The 17,026-nt window shown below is 48.8% G+C and overlaps 1 protein-coding gene across 3 annotated transcripts in view; it reads left to right on the top strand.

Moving 5' to 3' along the window:
• scaper (S-phase cyclin A-associated protein in the ER) overlaps nucleotides 1-17,026 on the top strand; it is a 102,048-nt gene that overhangs the window by 33,385 nt on the left and 51,637 nt on the right. For all 3 annotated transcript variants that reach the window (XM_061222574.1, XM_061222573.1, XM_061222575.1), the window contains 6 exons: nucleotides 275-430; nucleotides 1,225-1,367; nucleotides 2,050-2,131; nucleotides 2,547-2,699; nucleotides 5,396-5,503; nucleotides 13,388-13,524. In XM_061222574.1, coding sequence (XP_061078558.1) covers nucleotides 275-430; nucleotides 1,225-1,367; nucleotides 2,050-2,131; nucleotides 2,547-2,699; nucleotides 5,396-5,503; nucleotides 13,388-13,524 — 779 coding nt within the window. The remainder of the gene's footprint in view (nucleotides 1-274; nucleotides 431-1,224; nucleotides 1,368-2,049; nucleotides 2,132-2,546; nucleotides 2,700-5,395; nucleotides 5,504-13,387; nucleotides 13,525-17,026) is intronic.

Here is a 17,026-nt window from a genome sequence, read left to right as displayed (position 1 = left end):
AAGACCGAGAGTCCATATATGTGGACATCATTTTTCTCAAAAACTACGTCATGTCAAAAGATGATGCTTAGTTTTTATACTTATCAGGTCCCAATAAGCCCAAATAGCAAAGAGAAATTAAAAATGCATACCAAAAAAGAGTGCGGGTCTTAGGAGGTTAGACATTTTATTTCCTCCACGTACTGAAATAAATGACAGCAGTTCATTGGAGCCGTGTCCTGTGTTGTGTTTCTCTTGTGTGCTGTGTTGTACTGAGAGATGCGTCTCCCTGCAGGTGAATGAGATCGCCTTCATTAACACCCTGGAGGCGCAGAATAAGAGGCACGACGTGCTGGCCAAGCTCAACGAGTACGAACAGCGCCTCAACGAGCTGCAGGAGGAGCGCCAGAGGAGGCAGGAGGAGAAACAGGCTCGAGACGAGGCCGTGCAGGTGTGTGTGTGTGTGGAGGCTAGGCACATGTCAGAGTGACTGTGTGTGTGTGTGTGTGTGTGTGTGTGTGTGGGGAGGCTAGGTGCATGTCAGAGTGACTGTGTGTGTGTGTGTGTGTGTGTGTGTGTGTGTGTGTGTGTGTGTGTGTGTGTGTGTGTGGAGGCTAAGTGCATGTCAGAGTGACTGTGTGTGTGTGTGTGTGTGTGTGTGTGTGTGTGTGTTTGTGTATGTGTGGAGGCTAAGTGCATGTCAGAGTGGCTCTGTGTGTGTGTGTGTGTGCGTATATGTATATATATGTGTGTGTGTGTCTGTGTGGAGGCTAGGCCCATGTCAGAGTGACTATGTATGTATATATGTGTGCGTGTGCGTGTGTGTGTGCGTGTGTGCGTGTGTGTGTGTGTGGAGGCTAGGCGCATGTCAGAGTGGCTGTGTGTGTGTGTGTGTGTGTGTATATATGTATATATATATGTGTGTGTGTGTCTGTGTGGAGGCTAGGCCCATGTCAGAGTGACTATGTATGTATATATTTGTGTGTGTGTGCGTGTGCGTGTGCGTGTGTGTGGAGGCTAGGCGCATGTCAGAGAGAGTGTGTGTGTGTGTGTGTGTGTGTGTGTGTGTGGAGGCTAGGCCCATGTCAGAGTGGCTGTGTATGTGTGTGTATGTGTGTGTGTGGAGACTAGGCGCATGTCAGAGAGAGTGTGTGTGTGTGTGTGTGTGTGTGTGTGTGGGTGTGTGTGTGTGCGTGCGTGGAGACCAGGCGCATGTGACAGCGGCTCTGCCCGTCTCCCTCCCAGGAGCGGAAGCGAGCCCTGGAGGCGGAGCGTCAGGCTCGGGTGGAGGAGCTGCGGGCGAGGAGGCGCGAGCAGGAGGCGCGCATCGAGCAGCAGAGGCAGGAGAAGGAGAGGGCCCGGGAGGACGCGGCGCGGGAGAGAGCCAGGTGCTCCCCTCAGACTCTCTCTCAGCCATGATTAATACGCTGTGAAGCTGGCAGGTTACATTGGCATTTCGTGTGGTTGCCAGGTGTGCACAGGATCCCTCCCCAATCACTGTCATTTAATTAACTTTTAAAGTCTGAACTGAGATAAGATAGAGACGCGTTCCAAATGACAGAAGATTAAAACCACCAGCCCCTTTCATGCTGGTGGTCTTGGACACTCCTATACCAACTGAGTTTGGCCACAGGGGCGGCCTGTAGCGTAGTGGTTAAGGTAAATGACCGGGACACGCAAGGTCGGTGGTTCTAATCCCGGTGTAGCCACAATAAGATCCGCACAGCCGTTGGGCCCTTGAGCAAGGCCCTTAACCCTGCATTGCTCCAGGGGAGGATTGTCTCCTGCTTAGTCTAATCAACTGTACGTCGCTCTGGATAAGAGCATCTGCCAATAATGTAAATGTAATGAGTTTCTTCTCATAGAAGGATATGGATGTTCATCAGTGAAGCACTGTCATTTGCAGTGTTATTACAGTTACTCTCGTCGGACTGATTAAATTGAACTGAAGACACTTTAATTAATATGAGGACATATTTATATATTGTTTCTCCTCTATATACAGTCTTGTTGATATGACCCTCTTTGTGTGTATAACTGCGGTGTGTATGATGTGTGTGTGCGGCACAGAGACCGTGAGGAGAGGCTGGCTGCTCTCAGCGCTGCCCAGCAGGAAGCCATGGAGGAGCTCCAGAAGAAGATCCAGATGAAGGTGAACCTCCCTGACCCCTTCGACTGACCCCCATCCCCCAGCTGTGTAAAATAATAAAAGCCCACAGACATATATTCTGTGTTTTTGGGCTTTTCATATCATCCTGGAGCTTTCGATTTGTGGTCCATACCGATTCTTGTAAAAACTAATTGCAATTTTGGAAGAAGTAGGCATATTTTAGGGTCTGACTGCTATATTTTTAAGCTGTTTTTAAAACGATTTCCCACGTGACATAACGTATGTTTTCGCATAATTATCGGATGACGTTAAGTGTTAACTAAAGAGGGCTGGGTTAGGTAAAACAAAAAAAAAACCTACGTCACTGCTCTTTGCAAGCGTTTCGTGGCCATTTTAGATGCTAAAACGAGGAAGAGAACGCTGATGTGAACACTGATCCCCCCCCCTTTCTCCGCAGCACGATGAGAGCAGCCGTCGGCACATGGAGCAGATGGAGCAGCGGAAGGAGAAGGCGGCTGAGCTGAGCAGCGGACGACACGCCAACACCGACTACGCCCCCAAACTCACGCCCTACGAGCGCAAGAAGCAGTGCTCGCTCTGCAACGTCACGGTGGGTGGTGCCCTCTGTAAACCGCCCCTGCCTTCTACGCGGTCCGGCCCGAGTGCCTCTCGCCCATCAGCGTGAGACTGCCCTCAGCCGAGGTCATGTGATCCTGGCCCAGAATGCATTCAAATGAGTGTTTAACTGCATTAATAAACATGAACCCCCCCCCCCGGCTTTTGAAATTTACAGCCAGGCTGGATCGCGCTTCGAGTGACAGGCCGCAAATCTGGGGTGGCCGAGTTTATCTGCGACAGGCCGGCTTTCAGAGCGGGGCGGAGAATCGGACTTCCCTGAGATTAGAGAGATAGGAACGGTCGAGAGAGCTAGATAGCGAAAGAGAGATAGCTACACAGTCAAATCTTGTTAAAAATGTCAGATGCCCTTGGCCAGCGTCTGACACCGGCGATGGTCTTAAGGTCAGCGGCGAGCACTCTGTTTAATGACATTAGCGGCGGCTGCCCCTGTCGGCATCGCTCCGGTGCTCCAGGGCAAACTGCCCACTGTCCTCCACGACCTCCTCGCCTTTTGTTCTCTTCTGTTCTCCGGCTAACAACGTGCAGCACCTCGTTTCTCATCGATTTTGACATTATATGTGCAGCGCAGGATGAGTTACGCTTTAAGTTTTGGGGGCATTGTGAAGTTACAGCTCCTGCATGTACCTTTTTTAGCACTCTTGACTGATAATGATGGCAATATTGTGCTTGAATGCAGTCCATTGTTAGTTATTGAGATATTTCCATTGTCCTCTACCTCTTGATGCACTGCACATTACAGTTGCCATACGTCATGCGTCCGGTTAGCAATTGCTTTTATCCAGAGTGACTCAATGGGTAAACCCCATTAGTACATTCGAATGGGCTGAGTAGCAAAGCAGTTCTACTGAAAATGATAGCAAAACCTCTTCGAGACAGTAGCTATGAGAAGCTGACACAGTAGACGGTCATCTAAACCACACACTCTCTCTAGGATCTGGAACAGTTATTGAGCAAGTTTCCAGCAGTCCCAATTGTTTCTAGCACGTTAGCCAGCTGTCACCTCCAATTGGAGACGTGTCTACAAATGATGTGTCAGAAGAATGAAATGACCTTATGTTTATGTCTTAAAAAACTGGGCCAGACTTACCTCAACTCAGAGTGTCAGCTATGTCAGGCTTATAGTGAGGTTTCTGTGAGTTACAACAATTTCTATAATCAACTGGCGTGTTAGCATAGCAACTATTCTGACAAACTTATTGAGCTAACCTGAGGACATGTCTAGGATTGAAAATGATGGGCTAAAATTTGGTGAGGGAAAGCGGGTTGTGGGAACTGTGATGCAGTCTGAATGTGTAGACGGTCAGAAACTCTGTATACATTTGATGACCACATGTTGCTAAACTCCCCTGAATCATTTGGCGTGAGATGTTTATTGTGTGAATGCACTCCTGCGTAATGCACTTATAGCCCGCTTCCTTTCTGGGTGAACCAGCGAAGTTCTGGCCTTGAGTCACGAATGTTGAGTCTGGCAGCTCGGCCAACCGCGCCTGTCCTCATAACAAACACCGAACCACGCTGGAGTGGAAAAAAACCAGATCTGGAAAGATCAAACCAAAAACACACTGAAGGAAATGGCCACTTTCGTATACGGGTAAAGAGGCCACTGTATAATCGATACTGTGGCCCCGGGGCGATCCTTCAAGCCTGATTATTATTTGCAATTGTTTACTGAGAATTAGTCCCCTGGAGATGCCGACCTCTTTCTTGAGTAAAGAGCTTTGTTGTACAGCACAGGTTCGGCACAATGCGAAACGGCTATCGGGTTATCCCTGGGGAAGAGATCAACAGGCGTGAGCTCACATTCAGAGCAAACTCCATATATTCTCGGAACTGCTGCGCGAAAGAGTACAGGCCTGACAGACCTCGGCTGCTAGTGACGCTCAGCGCGTCTGAGATGAACGCAAGCGGTCAGTACTTCATCGTCCAAAACAGCGTCCTCTTTTTCACATCAAGCGCATGAAATATTAACGATGTGGCAAGGTCTGTTTTTACCATACAGTCACAGACAGTGTCCTAATCCCCCGGGTGGGTGGCTGGGAGGGAGGGATAAAACAGTGCAGAGTGTCATGGCCAAATCTAAACAACGTGAAATATTCTCTTGGACGTAATTTGGCGCGTTTGACGCGTGACTCAGTTTCCTGAGCGCGCAGCGCGTACGTAAATGAGCAGGTCAGAGGTGGGGGGGTGCGGCCATGACGCCTTGTGGGGGGGGTGGGGGGGGTGCACGCTGACACCAGATTTATCGAGCGGCTTTACCAGCACCATGAGTCACAGACGACATCTCTTATCGTTCAGCTCCACAGATTTATTACCGTTTTCTTTCTTTTTTTTTTTTGGAGTCTAGGCCTCTACTGGTTATCTTCCCGTATATATTCTGACCCGCGCAGTGATGGTCAATGCCGAGCGGCAGTTGGCAAGCATGGCAGTGCCGCGGGAGGGCTTCGGTCAGGCAGAACGAGGGTGTCTTTATGCTTTGGAGGATGACGAATCGGTGTCTTGCCTACTGGAAGCAAAAAAAAATAACTACATTTTAAGTGCTTGTACATTTGTAATGTATTGTCATGTGATGAGTTCAGGATTCCTGTGACCATTACTACCGTGACTTCACCCCCCTGGTGGTTCCCTGTTCTAACGGTCGTGTCCTCCTCTTGACGTCGTGTTTTGCAGATCACCTCTGAGGTGCACCTGTTCAGCCACACCAAGGGCAAGAGGCACCAGCAGGCCGTCCGCGAGGGCAGCAGCATCCAGGGCCGGGAGCTCTCCGACGAGGAAGTGGTGCGTACCAGCAGGCCAGCCACCAATACTCGCATACTGTACATTACATGTGCAGCACAGAATGAGCCTGCATAGAGCTAAGTGGGCTTTCACATTTGGGCATGGTGGTTCAGCCAAGATAAATGGGTGGCAGTGGCCCACGCTGGCCCCAATGCTGTATGTCTATGCCAGTGGTGTGTACACCCCAGCCCTAATGCTCGCACTCCCCCTCAGCTTTTAACAGCACACCCGCCTTCACCGTAAAGAGAGCAGTGCAACACAATGGGTGGTTGTTTGTGTCTTTATTTTTTCTATGCCTTTAACACCACAGTCAATGTTAAGTTCTATTGCAGTTCTTTTGTTGGAGCAGAGTTCATTTTGGTTCGTAATGGTTGATTTTATCTTTTAGTGCTCGAGGGTTGTAAATCCGCCGGGTAGCGTAAACAGCAGGAGCGTTGGGTGGGGTTTGAAGGGTGAGATCACGGCCACGTCTCTGTAGGCCCATCGTGTGTGTTTGGGGCCGAGGCTCCAGCATTCTGGCCCGTTGTGTAATGCGAGGTCGCCGCTTCTACGTGCCCTTTGTTCGTCTGACAACTTGTTGGTGGTATATGCCTCACCTTCGACCCCGGCACCTTCTCCGCTTGAACCGTCCCTGCTGGTAATCTCTAATGCCTCTCCACCTCCACTCTAATTCATTAGCTCCCTCTCTCCGTGGACCCCTCCCTCCCCCGTCGCAAAATAAACAAGACGGGCGCCCCACCCCGAGGCACCCCACAGCGGCCTGTGCAACACCAGGTCCCGCCTTAGATAGCCAACACATGTTTAAAGGTACAATAGGTAAGATTTTTGTGTTAGAACATTGTTAGAAGACCATTGTAGACCCCTTCCTGTCATTGAAAAGAGCTCACTGACATGTTGACTCACCCTCTGCCTGTGTTTATAGTCCTTAAATTTGGTTTCAAAATATACAGTTGACGGACTGGTGCTCTGTACCAAAACTTTGTATAGTGTCAGCGAAGGGGGAGGGATACACAGTGTTGTGGTTTGATTGTGTTTGTTGCTGCAGTTCAGACAATTCACAATTCCTCTCTAGGCCGTTAGAAGTTCGAAATGACCTATTGTACCTTTAAATCTTGTTTCTGGGAAAGTCCTGCGTTATTTAAGACCGCTCTGTTTTGGTGTTGTCATTTCTTTGTTGGTTGAGCGCTGGCTGAACTGCGTCTCTGAGAGTTTGCGGAGCGCGTGAGTTATGGTGACGCTGAAAAGGCCTGGTCCGGTAAACCCCAGTAGGCGCTTTGATTGAGGTCTTTAAAAAATGTAATACATAAAGCCGGACATGCTGCGGGATCGTGTTGCATGACACGGAGGCACAGAGCTGACCTGCAAAAGCCTCCCTGTGTCTGACAGGCCAAAGCTGTTTTCCATGCAAAGTGGGTTTATTGGGGTACGTATTTCTTTTAGCTTAATGCACTGTGATGTAAAGCCAGGAGGATGAGCATATCGGGTAACGGTGAGGTATTGTGCAGTTTGACGGCTTACTCAACACGCATTTCTGTCTCACTGTCAAAACATGGCTGTCGCGTGACGATAAAGCCCCCCCTCTACATATTAAAAATGACTGGAATGCACACTGGATTAGAGGACGGGAAAGTTCTCTGGAGGTTTGCTACAACACCACAGACATGGATTTAATGCGTAATCGTTTTCCATTCAAATACTTTTCTATGCTTTACTGTGCTTGTCTGGTGTATTGAAACCTATGAAATACTTTCGAGAAGTACAAACCCCGCATTGTGGTCCTCTTTATTGGCTCGTTTGCAACAAGCAAGATCAATCAAGCACAGAAAAGTATTTCAACCCAAAACAATTACTTTTTTGACCCAGGTCAGCAACACAGATGGAGGCAGGAAGTCGATGGGTGGTAGTGTGTAATTATTTATTTATTTTTAAAACGTGGTTTGACCAATATGGACTGTTGCAATGGAGCAGGGTTTTAGCCAGCCACCGGTCACTTCCGCAGGAGGTTAGCGCAGGCCGAAGGGCTGCTGTTTTTGACGTATTGCGCAGCACGGAAGCGCGAAACGTACAGTATTTGTTTTTTGACTGGCCGGCGGGTTGCGTTATTTATGTCCTCTCTCGCTCCGCACCGCCGTATTTCACCGGGACCCGCCTGGCCCTCCTCGAGCAGGGCTTCCATAACTCTCGGCGGAATGAAAGATTTTTAATTAAAATTAAGACTGCTGGCTGAACCGTGCTGAGGTCGCAAAATAATCTCCCCCCCCCCACCCCCCCCCACATCCCACCTCAGAGCCCGCCCACCCGGGTTTGGTCGTGCCTTCCTCGTCGCTGTAAGTGAGGGGGGGCGGGGGGTGTGAATTTAGAAATAAGACGTGGTTATGGACGGCGTCGGATCGATGCGCGGAGTGGTCGCGGCAGAGCGCAGCGGGAAGTTTCTGAGCTTTAGGTTTATTGGTTGTCACCCGCCGTGTTTTACCGTTATATACACTTGTCCCTACGAGTCCCTCCGCACTTTGGACGTATTGGATTTTTTTTTTCATTGTTCACCCTTGACCTTACGCAAAGGAATTACCACTGACCTGTCGGTGCAAAAGCACAAGCTGCCGGGCTGGACCCATCTGTGACACCTCGGGCCTGTGGGCACGGCCGACAGGGAGTTGTCGGGGGGTGTGGCGGTCGGCTTGATGGAGTGGGAGTGGTTAAGGGAGGGGCATTGTGGCCCTCAGGGTCTTTTTTTTTTTCCAGACCCAGAAATTGATCGAGGTCCACCATCTTTAAGGACATTCCAACCCATTAAATGTTCCTTCTTGGGGCCAGAAGTAGAAGTTAGGACCTCCCAATCTTTCCTCAGTAAGGAAACATCAGCGCAGACTTTTTTTTTTTGCAAGCCTGACATATAAACGATTGACTTGTGGATCCACCTCTTCCCATCTCCCACGCATCTGCCATGTCTGTAACTGACATGGCTTCAAACTGATGTTTGAAGGAGCAACAACGTTCCATTTTCCCATGTTTTTTTAGCCTCGTTTTCGAGGCTCTCTCTATGGGTGGAGCTTGGAGTAGAAAAACCGGAAAAAAACAGGAGGAAAAATAAGCGATTGGAATGAGCCCAGAGTTGGAAGGTCTTATTCTGAAATTCTCCTGGTGCCCTGGAACCTAATTAAAATTGGCAAGGTGGGAGTGGGACCCCCTTACCTGTTACCCCACACACCCCCTTCCATTGCCTGTTGGGTATACAGTCATGGAGCCATGGGCCCAAATATTTTTTGTCATAATGACAACTCACAATAGCAACACAATGAATGTACAGTGAAGTCTGTCAACTGTCTTTGGACGGTGGTACAATTTCAGTTTTTTTGGCTCTATACACCAGCATTTAAAATGAAACAAGGAATATGAGGTTAAAGTGCCGAACATCACCTTTAATTTGCATCCATATCCGTGTCAGGTGATCTGTGCCAGAATTACATCCCTTGTTATACATAAGATAAGTAAGATATAACATAAAAGATTTCACTATCTTCTCCTGATTCCTGGCTTTTGTTATTGGCATTTGTCAACATGAGGACCAGAGTTGTCTTTCTTGAAAGTCAAGGAAGTCATTATGAAGCTGAGAAATTGGGGAAAAGGAAAAAAAATTAAAAAGTCTGGGACCTCGGCCAAACAATAGGCTTACTGAAACAAACTCTTTGGAACGTCAGTAAGACTGTCAGCACTGCCGTTATCAGTGAAAGTAAGTGAGCCAGCACCTGTGGCAGCCATACACCCCCACCACCATGTTTCACAAATGGCTATGTAAATATTATGTTCAATAACCTGCTCAAATGTCAGACGCAATAAAAATGATTGGCTCAAAGAAACAGGAGCAATTATTTTGTTATGATTCAAGCCTGCTATGTCTGCTTTTATAGAATGCAGTGCATTCCCCCCCTCCTGCATTTTGGCCCCCTGTTTTTTTTTTTTGTGCGTAAAATAAATTGTTAATGTGACCACTGGAATCCCAGCTACAATGCGTGCCACTGTTTATCAATTGGCAAACAACATTTTTTTTCAAGGTTACTGAAAAACGGTTCTTTCTGTATGCGGTATAGCCTTCAGTATGTCTGGTACTGGCTGGAGTGCGTTTACTCTCTTTAACTTTCAGTTGATGCCGATGCATCCACGCACTGCCCAGCTGGAGAAAAGCAAGCTGATTTTTAAAATTTTTTCCATGTTCTGAACACAAAAGGTTCATAAGCATAATTGCCGGGTCGGTCTGGAACCCGACCCGGCCGCCGGCCTCCGTATAATGACGCCTCAGATGACACACGGTTGTCTTTTGAAGAGCCCGTCGAGCGCGCTCTGTCCCCCCCCCCCCCCGTCAGAGAAATCAAACCCGTCATTTCACACCGCCGCCAAAGCCATCCCGCCCGGCCCCTTTCTGCGGCAGACAAAAGGGGCCCGAGGAGCGAACATATCACTTTGACACGGTGAGCTCATAAAGGCAGCCTTTTTACTGCCCTCCCTAGGTGTGATGTTTTCAGCGCTCTCTCGTGTTACCCTGACCAGAAGCAGACCGCTGCTGTCGCCTTGCTCCGCCCCGGGGGCTCCCTCGGCTCTCCATTGTCCCCCCCCTGCCCCCCGTCCCCCCCCCCCCACCCCCGCCGAAAAAACGCAGGGCGACAGCTGTCGCTCAAACCGCTCCCCGCCCCTCTCGCCTCTCGCACCTCTGTAATCCGAGGTTATTGGTGCTGAGGGGGGAGTGTACGTCTGCTGTCAATCTGGTGTCCACGGTTCGATTGGTGTAGGCGGAACGTTAGCCATCTGTGTACCCGGCGTGTAACACTTTGGCCTTTTGGATGAATTAAAAATGCCCGTGTGTAGCCGTGGGGTACTTATCTCTCCTTGTTTTTGAGCGAGTGGGGGCTTCGGTTTTCTGCAGCATTATGGAATGGGAATCCGCTTCTTTTCTTTTTTTCTTGTACAATATTGGAATTCCACATCGTGGCCCTCGTCTCTTCACGGCGACATCCTCAGTCGGTTTTTGATGTGGTTTCAGTCCTCTAGTTTCGCTGAGCAGTCGCCCACTCACTGCTTCACGAGGGGGCGACGCAGGCCGACCGCAGGCCACCGGCCGGAGGAATCGCTCTCGCGTGGTGGAATGACCTCCCGGTGAATGTCAGAACGGCAGAGTCTCTGACCTCCTTCAAGCGCAGACTGAAGACCCATCTCTTCAGGCTACACCTTTCCCTCCCCAACTCACAATCACTGTGATTAGCCTTAGACCGTAATGGCACTTATGTATAGATATCGTTACATGTATAGGTATTGTTGTTTTTATTGGCTGTTGTATTCTAGCTGCCAACAGTGGTATGCTAGTTTGAAAGCTGATTGTACTCTTCAAGGGTTCTGAATTTCTGTACGTTTACACTAGGACTCGGAACTGTACTGTCCTCTCAGGTCTACTTTTGCACTTGTTCTTGTGATTGATTTGCACTTTCTTGTACGTCGCTCTGGATAAGAGCGTCTGCTAAATGCCACTTAACGTAATGTAAAAAAGAGATCGGGACAACCCCACAGACACAAGCTCTCCCGCTCATTTGCCCGGCTGCACGCTCGGGTCTGGCGTTGGCGCGGTCGGGCCTCGATGCACCGCGGTACGGCGAATTGCGCTACACCGCTGCTTTAGCGGACCCAGCCGCTCAATAGGCCCCAAGGAGTGTAGAACATTCCGGTCGGTCGCACTCATCTGAATATTGTCAGACAATGATACTGATACAGTCTGCAGTGTGAATCTTAATTAAGGAGTTGAAGGTTTCCGGTCCGATTCCCGGGGGGGTGGGGCAAAATTAGAGTAACATACCCAACCTTAACGCTTCAGTAAGTCTTCCGCCGCATGCGTGGTTAATAATTAAATATTAAAGCTGTGTAATTAAAAGTAATCGCGCTAATTGCGATGGTTTTCTGCCAGCGATGCGATGGTAATTGCCTGTAATGCTAGGAGGTGTGAAGTGTGAATCAGTTCCCACACGTGCTCTCCTGGAGGCGTGGCGGGGCGGCCGGGCGGGCGGGCGTAGCGGACCGACTAGGGGGGCGTAGCGGCTTGCCCTTCACAGGTGCTGCTCGACTCCTGCCTTCCAAAGGGGAGGAGCCTGGAGCCCCCCCCGGGATGGGGGCCCAGGAAGGACAAACTTGTGGGAACTTCAATCGCGAAATCCCCTCGAAGGGGCTGTCGATAGGAATGTGGTCACTTTTTATCGTACAGTAATTAATTTATGACGAGTGATGATTATGGGGATTTTATTTGGATTCTGTTAGATCAGTTGCACAGTAAAGACTCTTTACTGTGCTCCCCTTGGGACTTCTTGCAGTTTTTGTCGCAGTTGCAGTTGACTTCAAGTGATGCGGTAGTTTGCAGCTTTGCATACTCATCCTGTTGATTCTTGGTTAAACCGGATGCTTCATCCTCCGGCACTACTGGCTTGATCTTGAATATTATTTCCTCCCTGATATCCAGGTCTGACAGCAAAAGCGAAAGCACTCAATATTTGATTAGAGATTTTCTTGGAATTGACTGCGGTGAGTGAAGTGGCTGAGTGATAAGTTTGGCAGGTGGAATTTTTTTGGCTGGTGACCCCACTGCATTTGCAGCTGTGACACGAACACCTCCTGCCAAAAACCCTGCGCGGCACGGAATGGAAACTTTGAGTCTTCACCCTGTAGGACCCGATCATCCTCCGAGATGACAGGATAATTGGATAATTAGCGCCTGTCGTATTATGTTGTTTAACATGACTGATGGGTGTGTGATCAGTCAGGGTTTTCTTCTTGGGGCTGGATGTCAACAGCATCTGAAAGCCCCTGGCGTACAGTGGACAGGAAATGACATCACCGGCTCCCCTTTCAGCACTGCTGCAATGATACGCGTTCAAAGGAGCGCCGGGTGTTGAAGACCCCTTGGGTAATTAGTGGCCCCTATGGGGGGCGTCGGAGACCCCCCTTATCCTGTCCCGTGGAGGAGTCCAAACGCACCTGCGGTTCTAAATGCTCTGGTTAACCTTTTCCTGCTTGTCCACTGACTCTCGCCCGTACATTGTATTCATTGAGCTGATGCCTTTATCCAAAGCAACTTGCAAGTTTGTGGAGTTAAGGTTGCTCAAGGGCTCAACAGTGGCCCTGATCTTATTGTGACTACACTGGGGCTTCAACCACCAACCTTCCAGGTCCCAGTCAAGCTCCTTAGATGCTCTCCTTCCAGGATTGGTGTTGCCTTCACCCACCCGTTGCTGTGAAACGCTCAGCGCTGGGAGCGCTGACCCATCACGTCGGTGTTGAGGGACGTAGGCGGTCGGCTTTTTTTGGGACGGGAAAGAGTGGGCCTCTGAGGTTTCTGGGACGTGTGCTCCTGCAGGCGGTGTAGGTTTCATTGGTTTGTGTCTGTTGTTTTTGGGGACAGGTGAGAGATGGGCTCTCCGATAAAGACATTTCCGCCTGCAGGTAGGGAGGCATGCTTTTATCCTTACGCCCACCCCCCCCACCAAAAAAAAGTTCTATTCCCACAGGCCCCTCCATTGATTCCGTAGAAAGTCGTTAATCACTGTCTGGAAAATGCCAAATTCCTGAAGAGAAGATGCATGATGTAATGATGAACTTAAGTCAGACTGTTAACATTGAGTGTTTTGAAAGTGCTGCTTTTCTGCCTCGAAATGAACCAACTTGTGTGTCTGGGAAAACATTGGAAGTCAGATTACCTGTTTTAATTACTTTTGATGCTTTCTTGGTTTTTTTCCATGTAAAATTTTTTTATTATTATTATTATTTTTGTTAGAATATGACTTTCCAGAAAGTTCTTTATTGGATGAATAAGGGCCAGGGGCCACTGACGTTTATCACACTATGTGTCCATAGGAACACCTGTCCTTAAAGAAGTACATCGTGGATATTTTGACGGACAGCTCCATAGTCGTGGAGACTGCCAAAGACAACGAGGAGCGGCAGAAGGCTCGGAAGAAGGCAAAGAAACTGCGGGCGAGGATGAATTCAAGGTGACGTCTCGCATTCCATCACAGTATCACACATCTATCACTGTCACACATCTATCCCTGCATCATACATCTATCACTGCATGACACATCGGTCACTGTATCACACATGTATCACTATCACACATGTATCACTATCACACGTCTATCACTGCATGGCACATCCGTCACTGTATCACACATGTATCACTATCACACATGTATCACTATCACACGTCTATCACTGCATGGCACATCCGTCACTGTATCACACATGTATCACTATCACACATGTATCACTAGCACACGTCTATCACTTCATGACACATCCGTCACTGCATGACACATCTATCACACATCCATCATAAACATTTCAAGCATTCTTATACACCGTTTTTGCCAATTTGGGACAGCGATGCCGCCGAGCTAGCCACAGGCACCCAGACGGCCGACATGGGTCGCACAAGCAACGAACATTGCTACGCCTGCCTACTGAATCCCTCCCATATATCCCCTGGGTGACTCAAAACCAATTGTGCACTGCCCCAGCAGAGCTGCCAGCCATGGTGGGCACTGGCATGGGCCGGATTTTATCTGGGTCCATGGTGCTCTCAAAAGGATTTTGAAAGGAATGCAGGAATTGTCAGATTCCACCACCCCCCCCCCCCCCCCCAATATGTTAACTGACCTCATAAGACACCAGAAGACCGCTTGGTAGTGTTTTCCTTGTGAAATTTCATCAAACAGTCATTTTGCCGGTCATTTTGAGGCCTAACTTTTTTGGAAGGAAAAGTTTGGTCATACAATTTAAATCATTACCTGTGTTGTTTATTTTATAAACTTTATTTGCTCACCTTTAGCGAGCGTGACAATAAATTTGGAGCCTGATGCATCTCTCGCATAATCGCTTATTCATCACATCCTCATCCCACATCCACCGCTGTCACACATCCGTAATTACATCATGACACATCCATTGCATCACCTCTTTCCCATATCATCATCGCACATCCATCATACTGTAGTATCACGCATCCAATAAATCATCACACGTCCCATCTTCACTTGACCATCACATCCTGATGCATCCTTCACACATCAATCAAGCACAGCGGCAGGACATATCCACGTATATCGCATATTACTTTCATAATGCATCCATCATACCTCAGTCACACATCTATCACAGATCTTTCACAGATCTTTCACACAGCAGTCGGAAGCCCATCAGAGACGTATTAGAAACATAGCGCAATCGTGCAGTCTGGCATTAGTCTATCAATGGACAACAAACAAAAAGAGCCCAGTTTATTGGGAGGGGGGATGGAGTAATAAGCGTTGGGGGGGGTGTTACGTTCTCCATGGCTGTCTTCGGAGTAGCACTGATGAGCTTAATTTATGGCCACTTTCTGTGATTGGGGAGGAAAAGTGGAGATCGATCTGAAGGCCTGGCTTTCACCTGTTAAGAGCTTTTCTGGTAATTGGCTGCCAGAGTGCTGCCAAAACAGCGGGAGCACAATAGTATGTTAAAGTATGTGTAAACCATGCCCCCCCCCCCTCCTCAGACTATTGATTTTTAAATGACGTATCAAAGAAAATCAATACTAATCAACAAATAGGAGGAAACGCACCTCTGTGTCACGTCCCGGGACCGGGCCGCAATGAATTATGTTGGCTGTCACAACAAGGTGTGTGTGTGTGTGTGTGTGTGTGTGTGTGTGTGTGTGTGTGTGTGTGTGTGTGTGTGTGTGTGTGTGTGTGTGTGTGTGTGTGTGTGTGTGTGTGTGTGTGTGTGTGTGTGTGTGTGTGTGTGTGTGTGTGGAATAAAGTTGGATACATTGCAGGATGGATCGAGGTGACTGGGGGGTTGTCTGTCTGAAAAGCTCTCTAGCACAACACTCGCCATGTGACCGCATGGTGGCCCTCCTACCTGAGCGCTGAAAGTGCGCTGTCCTTGTGTTCTGGGCCATATTGCCCCACACCCTCAAGCTCTGCTCAGTCACTACCGCTGAACATGTATTGAATCTTGAACTGAGGGTGTCTCGGTGGCGCAGCCTGTAGAGCACTGACATTTGTCGCATGTCTTTCCCTCTCTCTCCCATTCTTCCTGTCTCTCTATACTATATACTGTCCAATAAAGCTGAAAAAGGCCTAAAAATATCTTTAAAAAAAAAAATAATAGCCATAGGTACAGCTCACCTGGTGGCCCTCAGTGCAAAGCACTGTCTGTGCCACAGGCCCATTTCTACCACCTCAACTGGCTAAATGGCCGTATCCAAGCATTCTGTTGTTACCTGATGCGATAACATCACCTTGGGCGTCGTGGTGGGACAGTGGGTAGCACTGTTGCTTCACAACAAGAAGGTCCTGGGTTCAAGCCCCGCCCGGGCCTTTCTGTGTGGAGTGTCTATGTGGGTTTCCTCCGGGTACTCTGGTTTCCTCCCACAGACATGCTGGTTAGGGACTACAGGCGAACATGGTCTCATTAGCCAACTCTGGCACATTTACATTGATGTGGAACCTGAAAATGTTTATTAACACACCTTAATCCATGCTGTGGTCATTTTTCTTGGCTCTACTTCGCTTTCATTCTTCCATTTGCCAGGAGCCACTTGTGGCCATGTGCTCTGTCCGTGTCTCTGCACAGCTCTGCACTGTCCCTGGTGTTAATGACTGTGAAAATTCAGATTCTGCCCCTTTTTAAACCGTGACACACACACACACACACACACACACACACACACACACACACAGGCACACACACTCAATCATTAGACTTAATAGACCCCCCTGTGGTGAGAAAGTGACAACATGAGGGCATTCTGTTCCCTGTCGCTCATTCCCCCGCCCCTTCCTGCCGTGACAAGCACTTAAAGGGAAAAGGCTTTTCCAGGTCATAAAAGGGGCGGTGTGGAGAGGGGAGGGGTAGGCAGTGTGCAGAGGTGAGCAGAAGACCCACTGGGGGGGAAATGACCCATTTTATAGGGCGGCAGTACACAATTTGTAAAAGCGGAGAGAGCATGCTGCTCTCGCAGTAAACCTCAGAACTGTTTCAGCAGCCAGCTTCAGACTTTTGACAGGCAGTGATTTATATTTCTTTTAAGTATCTCCCCCCCTCCAAAAAAAAAAAAGCCTATCAAATTGTTGGTGGCAGGACTGTGGTTCTGAAAAGGTTCCTATTAAGTCGTCTTTCCCCATTTCTGTGCGATGCGTCAAATTTGGTGGTGAACGCTTGTCTGAGATTTCTCAGTGATCAGACCTCCCATGAGAGAGAGAGGTAGAGAGCGAGAGAAAGAGAGAGGTAGAGAGAGAGAGAGATGCGTGCACAAAGCCTACCCTGTTTGCAAAGAGAAAGGGTGACTTTACCTACTTTACCATTTCTCTTTAAGAGCTGGGGCGGGGGGGAGTGGTGGGGGGCGTCATATGACCAGCGTGTATACCGTTTCTAAACCCCAGGAAGATTTACATCCTGCAATTGAAATATCCGGTGACCATTTTTACATCTGCCCAAGTTTAAAAGCCTCCT

Source organism: Conger conger, chromosome 15 (genome assembly GCF_963514075.1).
Source record: "Conger conger chromosome 15, fConCon1.1, whole genome shotgun sequence".
Lineage (NCBI taxonomy): Eukaryota > Metazoa > Chordata > Actinopteri > Anguilliformes > Congridae > Conger > Conger conger.
The sequence above is the reverse complement of the archived record's forward strand: the minus strand, read 5'-3'. Positions and strand labels throughout refer to the sequence as shown.